Here is a 15,068-nt window from a genome sequence, read left to right on the forward strand (position 1 = left end):
AGACAAGCTGAGATGAGAGCAGGTATCGTTGAATCATCAGGATGGAATGAGAGGTAGAGTTGAGTGTCATCAGCATAGCAGTGATATAAAAAGCCATGTTTCTGAATGACATAACCTCGTGATGCCATGTAGACAGAGAAGAGAAGTTGTCCAAGAACTGAGCCCTGAGGCACCCCAGTAGTTAGGTGTCGTGACTTGGACACCTCACCTCTCCAAGATACCTTAAAGGACCTATCTGAGAGGTAAGACTCAAACCACTGGAGTGTGGTTCCTGAGATGCCCTTTGCCAATAGGGTTGACAGGAGGATCTATAGGCTAACCATGTCAAAAGCAGCGGACAGATCCAGCAAGATAAGAACTGAAGATTTGGAATCCGCTCTTACCAGTCTTAGGGCTTGGGCTAGGAATGAGGGAAAGTCATCAGCTGTTAGAGTTGATGAAGGAGGGGCAGGAGAAGGACAAAGGAGGAAGGAAAATGTTTTAAAAAGCATGTGAGAATTAGAGGAATTGTTAATTTTGTTATGATAGTATGTCCTTTTAGCAGTGGAGACATTGGCGGAGAAAGAAAGAGAGTAGTGACTGATACACATTAAGGTCAGTAGGATTTTTTGATTTGTACCACACCCTTTCAGCAGCCCTGAGCTTAGAACAATGTTCACAGAGAACATCAGACAACCAAGGGGCAGAAGGGGTGGTACAGGCTGGTCTGGAAGACAAGGGGCAGACAGTGTCTAAACAAGATGTAAGAGTGGAGCAGAAAGTATCAGTAGCACTGTTAGCATCAAGAGACCATAACTGTTTAGGTGAGGAAACAAAGATGAAACCATAGCAGATAGCCGTAAAGGTGAGAGTAAGCGTAGGTTACAATGAAAGATGACATGTGGAGGGGTACTGTATGTGTTGTGTCAGGAACCATGTTGAGGTTTAGAGTGAGTAAGTGATCCGAGGTGTGCAGTGGGGTAACCATTTATTTATCTGTGGAGCAATGTTGTGTGTAAATAAGGTCCAGTTGGTTGCCTGATTTGTGAGTAGCAGTAGTTAACACTCTCTTGAGATCAAAAGAGGCAAGCAGAGTGTGGAAGTCTGCAGCCTGAGGTTTATCTAGGTGGATGTTGAAGAGTCCAAGCATAACTAGGGGAGTACCATTCTCAGGAAAGGTTGAGAGTAGCACATCTAATTCATCCAAGAAGTTACCTTGTGGTCCTGGGGTCAATAAACAATTACCAAATGAATTTTAAAAGGGTGGGTAATAGTGACTGAATGTGATTCAAAGGAGCTATTAATACCCAGAGAAAGTAAAATAATAAATTTCCAATCATTAGAGATAAGAAAACCAGTACAGACTCTTCCAGTCAGACGGAGAGTGTGGGAAAATGAGAAATTATTGGAGAGTGCTGCAGGAGTAGCAGTGTCTCTGTCAGGGCCATGAGGTTAAGTCTTGAATGACTAGTAATAGATGTAATGAAATCTGCTTTGTTTACTGCAGGCTGACAATTCCGGAGACCAATAGAAAAAAAAAGTAGTGTATTAGCAAACATAGGCAAATTGCAGTTAAAACATATATTCGGTTGCTTCTAACCTGAAATATCATTTTACATGTAATTATAGCCAAAATCACAGCACAGCCATTGTCTTTAACTTATGAGTATTTGATTTTGTCTGATGATGTCTTGATTTTAAATTAGGATTTTAGTGCAGATTAACAGCTTGTAAGGGAGAGCTGGTTGTGTAGTTTTAATGGGCTGTGTTTGATCCACCATTTCTTATTAACCTCGTTGTATGATAAGAGAAAAAGAAAAATATATAAATGAAAATTATTTTATTGAGAAATTGGCTGTATTAATTCAGTATGGGAGCACAGGGAAGGAGAGAGACAAATAAACATAAAAGGTTGACACCAACCAGAATGCAAATATGAAGCAATGAAGTGAAGAATATGCTAATTAACACATGGCGTCATCTAGCAACATTTAATGACTTTTCTAGCAGGCTTTAGCTACTTTCCCTTGAAAGAAGTTGGCACCATTGATTAGGGGTTCGGCACGCATGTGATCTGTGACTACTATCAACCTTATTTTATTTATAATTTGTATTTATCTTATTTTTTACTTGCTGTTCTGACTGACTGTAATCATGTTTGAACTTTCTTAGTTATGTTAGTAGTCTTTGCTGTGGTATCGAAGAAGCACTTAGCTTTAAGTAATAAATGGAAAGCAAAGTTATACTGAAACGTCTTTTTTTCCTGCTGGTCCAAAAAACGATCCGATCCGTGACTCAAAAAACATATAATTATAATTAATTTCTGTGGACACTGTGATGCTTTTTCAGGATTCTTTGCTAATAGAAAGTTCAAAAGCATTTATTGTAAAAGTCTTTAATGTCACTTTTTGTAACATCAACCATCCATTCATCCAGCCGCCAGAGGGCGCCATCTCCTCATTACTGACTGTGCTCTTCTTCTTCCTCCACTTCCTGTAGCTTCCTGTTTAAATCCAGCTCAGTTGTACAACAGATTGCGAAGTATTGCCAGCTGACCCCTGTCTCTACCAAGCGTTTTCTCATTGCCACATTTGATTGCCTCGTGTATGTTCTTTGCCTGTTCTTGACCTTGTTTGTTGGATTACGTTTTGGATTTGTTTGCTGTACGGACTGCTTGCTGTGATATTGACCTTGCTTGTTATTTGACCACGATTATCTGCCTTATCCTAGTGTGTGGTTTTCTCCACAATAAACATCTCCGCAAATGGATTCAAATACTCAACCGAGTCAGTCATCCTTACAGAATACTTCGCCTGACCAGAATCCAGCGGAGATTTCACATCTTCAGGCCGCCTTTGCTTATCAAAATGAGAGGATTACGTAGTTCCAAGCTCAACTTTCATCTCTGCGAGCCGCTAATGAACATCTCACCCGCTACATACAATCTCTCCCAGCGACTCGACCTGAGGCGGTAAGATTTTCTTTACCAGATAAATTTGATGGCACAGCGGAAAGGTGCAAGGGGGTTTCTTCGTCAATGTTCCATTTATTTTGAGAACCAGCCTGAGGCCTTTCTACGTGATACCACTAAATGTTCATTTATGATGTCACTGTTTACTGGCAAAGCTCTCGAATGGGCATCTGCTGTGTGGGATCAAGATGAGATGATACGGACCTCATTAGATTATTTTTCGAAGCAGATTACTGAGGTTTTTCAGTACCCAGCTGGAGGGAGAGATGTATCTATGCAGTTGTTGGATTTGTGTCAAGGAAATCGTACTGCTGCAGAATACGCAGTAGATTTTCGCACCATAGCAGCGCAAAGTGGCTGGAATGAGGCCGCGCTTAAACCAATCTTTAAGCGAGGTCTTCACCACAAATTACAATCAGAGATTGCTTGTAAGGACATGGATATGGACTTACAGCAACTTATAACCACCACGATCCGTATTGATAATCTGATACGTAACCATCCCACCTGTCCCCTAACAACTTCAATGTCTGCCACAACTGCTAGTGGCCTGGAACCTGTTTGAACCCATGCAAATCGGCCTTACCAAAATCTCACTGGAGGAACGTGAACGACGGCGTGTACAGAGACTATGTTTTTACTGTGGGCAACCAGGTCATCAATGCCGTCACTGCCCCAACAAGCCCACACCATCTAAAGTGAGTATACCTTCAGGTAATCTATTCACCAAGTGCTTGACTCTCGTTATGACCATCACTTATGCAAGTTACGTACAATGTGTTTCAGCATTAATTGACTCAGGATCGGCACTGAACCTAATTCACCATGAATTGGTGGCTAAACTCAACATCCCTGTGATCCCTTGCATACCACCGATTCACATCACCACCATCAACACTCAACCCATTGGCAAAGGTATCACTCATCAAACCATCCCTATTACAGTCAAGATTGGTGTGTTCCACTCTGAAACCCTCTCATTTTATGTTACAACTACACCCCAGCATCCAATAATACTAGGAAATCCCTGGCTCACCATTCACGACCCACAGATTTCTTGGGGTTCCAGAGAACTTACCAAATGGTCACCGCATTGCCACAGTCATTGTCTACAAGGTCATATACCACTTCCATGTCTAACCACAAGGGTTGAAAGTCCAATAACTAACGAAGCAGTTAAGATTCCCCCAGAGTACATTGAATTCCAGGAAGTCTTCAGCAAAGCCAAAGCTGCTACGTTACCTCCACACCGCCATTGGGACTGTGCCATAGACCTATTACCTAACACAGCACCTCCTAAAAGCAAGGTATATCCATTAACTATACCAGAAACGCAGGCCATGGAACAATACATTGAAGAAGCTCTGGAGTCAGGCTTTATCCGCCCATCCACATCACCCCGCAGCATCTGGATTTTTTTTTGTGGAAAAAAAAGGATGGTGGCCTACGCCCCTGTATCGATTATCGTGGTCTAAACTCCATCACTATCAAGTACAGGTACCCACTCCCATTAGTTCCCTCAGCCTTAGAACAATTACGGGAAGCCAAGATTTTTACTAAGCTTGATCTACGAAGTGCCTATAATTTAATCAGGATCAGAGAAGGTGATGAATGGAAGACAGCATTTATCACCACCAGGGGGCACTATGAATACTTGGTAATGCCGTACGGCCTATCCAATTCACCATCTGTGTTTCAATCATTTATCAATGAGATCTTTCGGGACATTCTAAATGACCACATTATCGCCTACATTGATGACATTCTAATATATTCGAAGACACATGAGCAACATATCCAACATGTGAAAGATGTTCTGTCTCGATTACTGGCAAACCACTTATATGTTAAGACTGAGAAATGTGAATTTCATGTCTCACATACCACTTTTTTAGGCTACAAGATCAGTCATCATGGAGTGGAGATGGACGCAAGGAAGGTTGAGGCAGTTACAGAGTGGCCACGTCCCACTACGGTAAAGGAAATACAGAGATTCTTAGGATTTGCTAACTTTTACAGGAGATTCATCAGAGACTACAGTACCATTGCAGCACCACTCACTGCTTTGCTTAAGGGGAAACCAAGGAAACTATCATGGACAACGCTTGCCCAGACCGCATTTGATACCCTGAAGACAAGCTATACCACTGCTCCAATTCTGAAACACCCAAACCCTGACCTACCATTCATAGTGGAAGTAGATGCTTCTGACGTCGGCATCGGAGCAGTTCTATCCCAGAGACAAGGAAACCCTGGTAAAGTTTTTTCCATGTGCTTTCTTTTCCAGAAAACTAACCACAGCAGAGAAAAACTATGATGTAGGAAACAAGGAACTACTTTCCATCAAGGAAGCACTGTCTGAGTGGAGACACTGGTTGGAGGGAGCACGTCATCCATTTCAGGTGATTACAGATCACAAAAATTTGGAGTATATCAAGAGTGCTAAACGTCTGAACCCGAGGCAGGCTCGGTGGTCATTATTCTTCACAAGATTTCATTTCACAGTAACATATCGCCCAGGAAGCAAGAATGGTAAAGCCGACGCGTTGTCACGAATATATGAGTCAGAGGAAACTTCTTGCTGCCAAGGACCAATTCTACCTCCATCAGCCATTTTGGCACCTATTCGTTGGGATATAATGGAGGAAATTCAAAGAAAACAACTAACAGAACCCACACCATCAGGTTGCCCCCCTAACCGCCAATACGTTCCAGGATCTACCCAGCTCTAACGGCTGCACCACCATACTGGTAATTGTTGATAGATTTTCTAAGTCCTGTCGTCTGGTTCCACTTAAAGCATTACCCACAGCTATGGAGACAGCACAAGCTTTATTTCAACATGTTTTTTCGAATTTATGGCATACCAGAGGATATTGTTTCTGACAGAGGCCCACAATTCACGTCCCGAGTATGGCAAGCCTTCTGCAAACAATTAGACATAAATGTCAGTTTAACATCAGGTTATCACCCTCAAGCAAATGGACAGGTGGAAAGAGTAAACCAAGAAATTGGGCGATATCTTAGATCCTACTGTAGTCAAGAACAGGAACGTTGGAATGAATTCCTACCCTGGGCAGAATATGCAAGAAACTCCCTTACTCACTCATCTACAGGACTCACCCCCTTCAAGTGTGTTTTAGGATATCAACCCCCCATGTTCCCTTGGTCGGGTGAACCTTCAGAAGTTCCGGCAGTGGATGACTGGGTCAGAAGAAGCGAAAGAGTCTGGGACAGCGCTCATGTGAGGCTACAGAGGGCAATCAGAGCCCAGAAAACCCAAGCAGATCGTAGGAGAAGTCCCCACCCAAACTATCAGCCGGGTCAGAGGGTATGGTTATCGACTCGAGATCTACGGTTACGGCTACCCTGCAAGAAGCTCAGTCCACGGTATGTAGGCCCATTTCGGATAATAAAGCAAATTAATCCAGTAACATACAGGTTAGAGCTCCCAGCTCATTATCGCATTTCTCCTTCATTTCATGTATCTCTGTTAAAACCCGCTCATCCTGCTTCCGGTCCTGCTTCCGAGGAGAGGGAGCCCCCCCCACCACTGGATGTTGATGGAGCTCCGGCTTACCTGGTCAAGGATATCATAGATTCCAGACGTGTCGGGGGGGCAGGCTACAATACCTAGTGGACTGGGAGGGCTACGGCCCAGAAGAAAGATCTTGGGTGGCCGCCAAGGACATATTAGACCCATCATTGACCCGGGATTTCCATCATGCACATCCGGATCGTCCAGCACCTCGACCAAGGGGACGTCCACGAAGAACACCTGGAGGTGTTCCTAGGGGGGAGGAATCTGTAACATCAACCATCCATTCATCCAGCCACCAGAGGGCACCATCTCCTCATTACTGACTGTGCTCTTCTTCTTCCTCCACTTCCTGTAGCTTCCTGTTTAAATCCAGCTCAGTTGTACAACAGATTGCGAAGTATTGCCAGCTAACCCCTGTCTCTACCAAGCGTTTTCTCATTGCCACATTTGATTGCCTCGTGTATGTTCTTTGCCTGTTCTTGACCTTGTTTGTTGGATTACGATTTGGATTTGTTTGCTGTACGGACTGCTTGCTGTGATATTGACCTTGCTTGTTATTTGACCACGATTATCTGCCTTATCCTAGTGTGTGGTTTTCTCCACAATAAACATCTCCGCAAATGGATTCAAATACTCAACCGAGTCAGTCATCCTTACACTTTTGATCAATTTAATGCATCCTTGCTGAATAAAAGCATTCATTTCTTACATTTCATAAAAAGTATTAACCACTGTAATATGTTATAATACTTTAAAAGTACCATGCATAAAACACACTGCACATTATGATAAAAGTTACAGTATTATAACCAATAAATACTAATAGATAAATACTAATGATAAACTAATAAATATGTGCTAAAGAGCAGTACTAAATAACTAAATATTTTTCCATAAAAATGTTGTAAAATGCAGTGCAGGGACTCAAATGAAGCTTTTGTTTTTAAAACTATAATGTATTGGAATTTAGTGGTAGCTTAGGCAGCTTAGTTTTTATGCTTTATGTACAATACCTTATGAAAATAAAAACAGTAACAGTATTTTGTCATGCTACATTATTTATTTTATTTTATTATTTTAAAACCATATTACTAAAAAAGTAGTTACTAGCATCACAACTTTTGTTAGTTAGTCCCCAAATATTAAATTAATATTTCATCATAAATGCATTACAACACTGTGCATGCATATATGTGCATACTTCATAAAAGTCTTACCCAAATACCTGCTGATGCAAGACAAAGATAGCAAAATACTGAACATGTTTTGGGGGAAAACAGTCTTTATGTACCTGAAACATAAGAGGTGTGGTGGCAGAAGAGAAATTGAGACTCTTGGCAGTGTGGGACTCTGGGTCGTATTTGGACATGCAGCCTTTGATGATGACAGTTTTGGCAGTGCCCTGCTCTCCTATCAAAAGCACAGCCTGAAACACATGAAGAAAATGTAAGTAGACTCCAGAGAGGATGACCATCTGTCCTCATGTACAGCTAATCATAGTGCTGGCAGCACAGGAAAAGTCTTGATGACAAACATAGTAGCTGTCCATTTAAACAAGCCTCACTCAGAGGAATCAGTAATGCAGCACTACATGGTGTCATTGTTGAGAACCTACACCTCAATTGCAGGCTGATTCACAAAGAAACAGATAACCCTATTTCACTAAAATGGTGCTTGTTCATGTGCCAGAGCCGGTGCTAATGGATGTTCAGTCAGATTTTTGTGGACTGAATAATGAGAACTACATTATTCTAACAAAAATAGCATGTGGCAGTCTTTGCAATGCTGGTTTTGAGAACATATTTTAATAACCAAAGTAACTGAATAAGCATCTTTATTATGCTATATGCTCCCAATTGCACATACCCTAACACATTTCTTGGCACCATTTCTTGACAATATAAAATATGTAACAGGCAGATAAATATGACATGACAAGGCATGACAAAAAGCTTTATCAAAATACACAAAATGATAAATATGTCAGTGCTCTGACAGCAAAGGTTAACTTTGCATAAGTTTCAGAAAGAAATTAAAGTTATTAATGGCAAGCCATTTCCTGGTCCGCATTTCCAACAGGGTGACCTTGCATCTCTCAAGTAAAAACTTGCTGTAACTCAAATTCGGCATTTTGTGTTGTGTATCACTCAAGACAGCTGATGTCAATTTGCAATTTTGGCTGCAAATCAGTTTTGTAAATTGCTTGAAGCTCCAATTTTAAATATTAAACAAAAGCAATGTTGAATGTAACAGCAGATAGGTACAATTATTTATACATAATGAATACATTATGGACCTTTTCCTCATACAGTTTTATCATTTATTCTAAAGACTTGGAATAAAATGCACAAAACAGTGGACTACAACTATGAATCAGTTTATGGTGCTGTCTCACAGCAAACAAAATAATAAAAAAAAGTGTTGATTAATTTATGACTGAATGTTCATTCATACTTGAGTAAAATGCCGAAATCCCTCAAAAGAAGTTGCAGTCAGTTGCATGTAGTCTTGCAAAAACGATGCAGTACAAGTAATCACACAGAACTTTAAATGGCGCTCACCTTGCCCTGCTTTGCAATGGTCTGGATGAGAAAGTCAGTGCGAACATTGTCTACATTGGGCACCAGTATGGAGCCATACTCTGGTGTGGAGTCGGGTGGGTAAATATACTCTTCCACTCTAGTATTCCAGTGAACCCAGTGGCCTACAAAACACAAAATGGGACTATAGCTAAATTTCGTTTGTAATCTGTATGAATAGTTAATATTGTTATTTAGTTTTTTAGAATTAAAAGCCAATGTGTTCTATAATTAAATAGGGTTATTAGCTCTGGTTCTGACTCAGCTGGGAAAGTTTATCTTATTTAAACATGAATGCTGCCAATTAGGGGTCTATTTGAATTGCAAAGTGTACAATATTTTGCAATAAAATTTCTAAATGACCTTGTGAACCAGAGACTTTTGGGTCTAAGCTATTTTGTTATATGCTTTAGCTGTGAACACAACAAGTCAGCATGAAATATACTCATACTGTGGTTCACCAAAAACCCCCAACAATGATAAATCAGTTTTAAACAAAACTTTCTTGAGTGTCAGATTTGTCTGGAGGCAGACTAAAGATTCAGTATTCTCCATAAGCCTGCAAATTCGTCTCGCTATACAAAAATGTCAGAGGAACTCTGTAGCCTGCTGCTTGAATTGTACCGACAGATGGAGTAATTTCCTTGCATGTTCCTGTACAGAAGAAAAACTGTCTATTAGTGTTTCCTTGTCACTTACCTTGTCATTGGAAAAACTATACATTTTCCAATTTATAGATAATTTTTCAATCAGATCAATGAAGGCAGAAGTTTCTATATTGATTAGTTTACCTAATTAATTTAGATAAATGAAGGAGTTGTAGAAAACAGAACCATAATTGACAAAGATAAATGTATTGAGTTATAGATGCAAAAATAAAGCAAATAAAACACTGGGCAGAAGGAGGTGTGCAAGTATATTAGATACCATCATTAGTGATGTAAAAGTCGAACATAGTGTCCTCGCTGTGGGGAGGGATGTTGGGAAGGTCAAGTCGAATGCTGTCATGGTGACGGAGCCATCTCTCCAACTTCATTCGATCATCCAGCTCCAATAGGGCTCCCACACTCCACATCAGAGCGAAGACATACAGACGCTCCATGTGCTCACGAGACAGCTCCCCTCCCTGCTCCTAATGGGTTACATCATCAAAGACATCATCAAAAGTCTGTCAAAGCACACAGGATTTATTTATTTATTTTTGCACAATAAACCAAGAGAACAGATATCATGCTTAATCAAACATGTCCAAACCAAAAAAAAAGTGCAAACTACAATAATACATTTGGCAAGGGTGTTGTAAGCTACTTAACATGCGAGAAGGCTAGCCAATCATTACATTCAATGTCATTATACATATTACACTTGTAATAAATAAATAAATAAAAGCCTATTTATTTCTAAAGGTCAAAGAGAGAGTGCATGTGACACTAAATTGTGACATATGAACCTTTGGCTAACATTGTAAGTAGATTTCAGAAGGCCAAAAAAAAAAATCTAGACTACAGTATGTACACTTTACAATAAATATGCTTCTTTCATGTAAATGAAAGAAAGGAAAAGACGCCACTGCAATCTGTCCTTTTTTTATAGAGCCAGTGGGTATTATCTATATTCAGCTGATGTTTAAATGGCTGGAATTCTCACATAATGATAGTGTGGTGACAATAGGGCTCTATAATGTGCATCTCATAACTAAATGCTTTACGAATGTCCGGTTGAGGGATAATGCATGACATTTACTGGGAACAATTCATTGTAACCATATTCATGACTTTCAGATAAGGGGAAAATCTGCAAGGAGTCGAATATTAAAACTGGTCAAGAATTCATTACATTCATGTCTGTTTTAAGCTTTGTTTTTCTTTTTTGTTTTTTTTTTTTTTTTTTTTTTTTTTGCTTATATTATATAATATAATGATAAGTTGAAATATCTGATTTTCGTCAGCTGATCAAAAAGCATTCAATATTTCAGTTTAACGACAACCACTGTCAAGATAAGGAAAAAAAAAAAAAAAAAAAAACACTGTATGTATCTAGCAATTTTATGGGAAACAAAGCTGCTAGGTGTCTGGGGTTAGATAAAAATATTATAGGATATAGTGCTAAAAGATCATTACTGCAGTCCGCTAATTGGTGACCCCTGGTATAAAGTGTATGTACTAACCACTGGACTACAGCTCTGTTCTTTAATGACAGAAATCAAAGTTTAAAACTTTTATTTTTGATTTATAAGTTATTAGGCAGTCTTTCATTTTTGCAAAATCTGGGTTAATGAGGATTACAACTCTTAAATCACAACCTTGGGCTGAATGAGTCCTTGCAGCATGTTTATGCACTGCATGATGATGAAGGCCTCCAACATGTCCATTTTATACTGCAAAGATTGAATGCTGAATAAGCTCAGGAAAAAAGGAGGAGAAGAGTTCCCTCAGGACCAACCCTTTCTGAGGGGAACGATTCTTCAGCCAGCCCTAAAAGCACACACACAAACACACAATTGAAAAACTTGTTGGGAAGGACACACAGAGAGTGGGAGACAGAAGTCCACATGCAGAAATTAAATGAAGTATCCTTCAGAGCCCAAAAATAGTTTGTCCTTCTTCTCTGTCTTTTTCTTGCTCTCCCTTATTTACTCTTCTTTCATTGAACAGTTGAACACTTTGAAGTCTGTTATAAAGACAGAGAGAAATGCACTCGGGAATTTAGACTCCATTAATTCAGAGTGGAGTAAAAGGAATAACTAGCATAACCTCTGGTTTCTACTTTCGTGGTTCTGTGGATGCCTTTGTTCACTTCTATGATGCAAATGTGGAGGGTTATATTTATAGACTTTTGTTCCTCCATTGAACGTCCATTCCCCCTAAAACTTCAATACTTCAAAAAAACATTCAAATTTAGCGATTTCATTCAAGTTCTTTAGAGGCAAGATTGCATCATATGATGAAACGATGACCAAAATCTTTATGGATTTGTATTGCCATGAGGGTGAATAAATGACAACAGAATAAATTTTTTGGATGAACCAACCCTTTAGGTCAAACACAGAAATGTCTGAGTAAATAGACAACTTAACAGAATAGTTCACCTCAGTTGGCCACCTTCAGTTTGCCATCAGTTGCTCACACTTAAATTTAAAAATCCAAGCAATATATTGGAATCTCTTTTGGTGTAGCTATCCAGTCTCTTTCACCCTCATGCCAGTTCAAACCTGCGCTTTATGGTGTTCAATGTGGTGTCCTTTGGCCTATTTTGACATGCACGAGAAATGTAAGCTTTATTGAAATTTGAAAGCTACAACAGATTTTCAACCTAATTTTTGGTCACTTCCTCATACAAAGCTACTGTTCAGAAGACCATTTTATAATAATGAATACTTTATGAAACCTTTTTTGTTTTTGTTTTTTTTAGAGCTTTACAGTCACGTAGACTTGAAAAAGAGTTAAATGCCTCCTTTTTGTTACATGGGAAGTGAACACTCAAACAATGGAGTAATTATTTTTGCAGATTTTATGCATATAAATAATGGAAGCAAGAATCCTCTGACAGTTAATAGTTTTTTTTTTTTTTTTTTTATTACTTAAATTCAGTCCATTAAGAAGGCCGGTATGTAACAGTTAAAAAAAAATAAAAAAATCTTTAGCGTACTGCAACTTTTTCTTGTGTGCCAGCACTTTTCCTGTGTTGCCAGTACTACAAAGCATCAAAGCATCAGTGTCACTGTCTGTGAACAGCTGAAGCCCTGTTTCCAGGGTATGAAAGTGCATTTTTTCGGTGATTCAATCACAACCTGTTAGCTGAGATTCATTTATCGTTTCCATTTGGTAAATATGTATTTTGAATGCATCTCCTCTGACTTGTGTTTGGATTTCGTCACACTCTACATTATTTTCACTGAGTGCGGCTGACCAACCTGAGTAACACAGCATATGAGCGAGCATGAAAAGGGAAAACATCTGTGATTTTTGCACCTTATGTCATTTAAATTTAAATTAGCTGACTATCTGATAAGGAGATACTTTTTTATGTAAACTACAATGTGATGAGGCTAATCTCATATTATATTATATTGTTATATTGTATTTATATGTATATTATTAAAAAGAATATAATAAACAATACATATAATAATACAATATGGGGGGGGGGTCGCTCAAAAGAGTACTGGCGCATTTTTCCCCACTTCAAGCACTGCTTAAATTATCTAAACATACAATACCTAAAAAAAATAAAAAAAATAAAAAGATTCAGTACTGGTTCCTCATCACCCACCTCCAAAATAGGGCTCCAGTTAAGGACAGAAGAGCTCATAAACACCATTCCGTTACGGGACACTGTGGCTGGGGAGGCGTTATCAATGTTGTGTGGTTCAAACACAATCTTGCAATTGGGGGCCATGGGGATGCGGTCACCATTGGCCAATGTCAGTGTACGGTTATCATCCAGGACTGAGTTTAGGTTTTCAATCCATATAGCATCAACTGGCCCATCAAGGACAATCCATATATGTTCCCCTATACACAAAAATGAAGTACAAGTGAGAAATGAAACAGATACATGATCAATGATTGACAATTGACACCCCATGGCTGATAGCTTTGACCATTAGTGTCTAAAGGCCTGTTTGATGCCTGAACTTGTTCATTGATTTAAAAAGCCCAGTCGATAGGCTTCAGAATGTTTCCCCATTTAAATGAACCATTCTTTTTCATGTGTTATACATCTCACTGCCTTTTATGTAAAGGGAGGGCAAAGTATGGCCTTTGCCTGTTTGAGAGGTTTTTCAACCACTTTGGAAACCATCAGCTTTCTTACACAACTAACCAGACCAAAAAGCCCTGAGGGGCTCTGCTGACATGTATTAAAACATTACTCCCTTAAAAATAAATGTGTTTTTGCACATTTCAGACCAGACATGCCAAGTCTACTTAACAATTTTAATGTTCACTGCTTTACACTTTTTAAGGTTACTTTGATAAAGGTACTCTTGGTAAATATGAGCAAAGGTGGCTGTGAAAATAAATCTGCATGGTTTATCCTTTTGATCTTTCATTAAAAAAATTCACAAAATCCTAACCTATCATTGAGGTAAAACAATGGACAACAGTGTGTTTGTGTGTGTGTGGGGGGAGGGGGGGTCTCATTATGAAATAAATGTTTTTCTCTAGTTCACAGTGGCCACAATTATGGGCACCCAATTATCCTTCTCGCTGGCGCGGATACAGGATGGCTGCCTCCGTGACGTGCTCTGCAGTTGTTTTTTGTGTTTTTGTTCGTTTGTTCTGTCTTTAGTTATATTCCTGAAATATTTCACCAGGGACGAATTGCTGGACATTCCCGATATATTACCGGTTTTTGACTATTCTGATGTTTTGCTGGACATTTTCGTCGGTGGAGCAGCTGCACTGATCACGCGCTTCAGGACGCGAAGACGGGGAGAGAGAGCCGGCGCGCTTGTGAAACTCAGAAAACGTGGATTTCGAACGCCGTTGCCTAGCATCTATCTGGCAAATCTCCGCTCTCTACCCAACAAAACAGACAAACTCCTTCTGCTCTCCCGGGCAAATAAGGATTTCTCACAATCTGCTGCTCTGTGTTGGCTAAATGACGCCATTCCAGACAGCATGCTCCATCTGCCAGGCTTTCAGCTGGACCACGATGCAGAATCAACAGGGAAATCGCGCGGTGGCGGGACATGCTTTTACATCAACGAAAGGTGGAGTACAGGTGTAACAGTGTTAAAGAAGATGTGCTGTTCAGATCTAGAAACACTCTTCATTAACTGCAAGCCGTTCTATTCGCCACGGAAGTTTCACTCGTTCATTCTGGTGAGTGTTTACATCCCTCCGCAAGCGCACGTGAGCTCAGCTTTACAGAAACTCGCTGATCAGATCACAGAGACAGAACAACACACGGACTCTGTTTTAATAATTCTCGGGGACTTTAATAAAGCAAATCTCTCCCGTGAACTGCCAAAACACAGACAGCACATCACATG

General features: G+C 39.8%; 1 protein-coding gene and 1 long non-coding RNA gene across 2 annotated transcripts in view; one reads left to right on the forward strand and one right to left on the reverse strand.

Moving 5' to 3' along the window:
• LOC109048827 (dynein axonemal heavy chain 5-like) overlaps positions 1–15,068 on the reverse strand; it is a 154,258-nt gene that overhangs the window by 60,613 nt on the left and 78,577 nt on the right. Inside the window, 6 exon segments of the mRNA XM_042755715.1 lie at positions 7,783–7,917; positions 9,053–9,195; positions 9,998–10,202; positions 11,373–11,469; positions 11,471–11,544; positions 13,343–13,584. Coding sequence (XP_042611649.1) covers positions 7,783–7,917; positions 9,053–9,195; positions 9,998–10,202; positions 11,373–11,469; positions 11,471–11,544; positions 13,343–13,584 — 896 coding nt within the window.
• Positions 2,689–5,647, forward strand: LOC122144640. The gene is made up of 3 exons (XR_006159795.1): positions 2,689–2,950; positions 4,846–4,925; positions 5,238–5,647. It is a non-coding gene; the product is annotated as an uncharacterized LOC122144640 (long non-coding RNA).

The sequence above is a fragment of the Cyprinus carpio genome, unplaced genomic scaffold, assembly GCF_018340385.1.
Source record: "Cyprinus carpio isolate SPL01 unplaced genomic scaffold, ASM1834038v1 S000006746, whole genome shotgun sequence".
Lineage (NCBI taxonomy): Eukaryota > Metazoa > Chordata > Actinopteri > Cypriniformes > Cyprinidae > Cyprinus > Cyprinus carpio.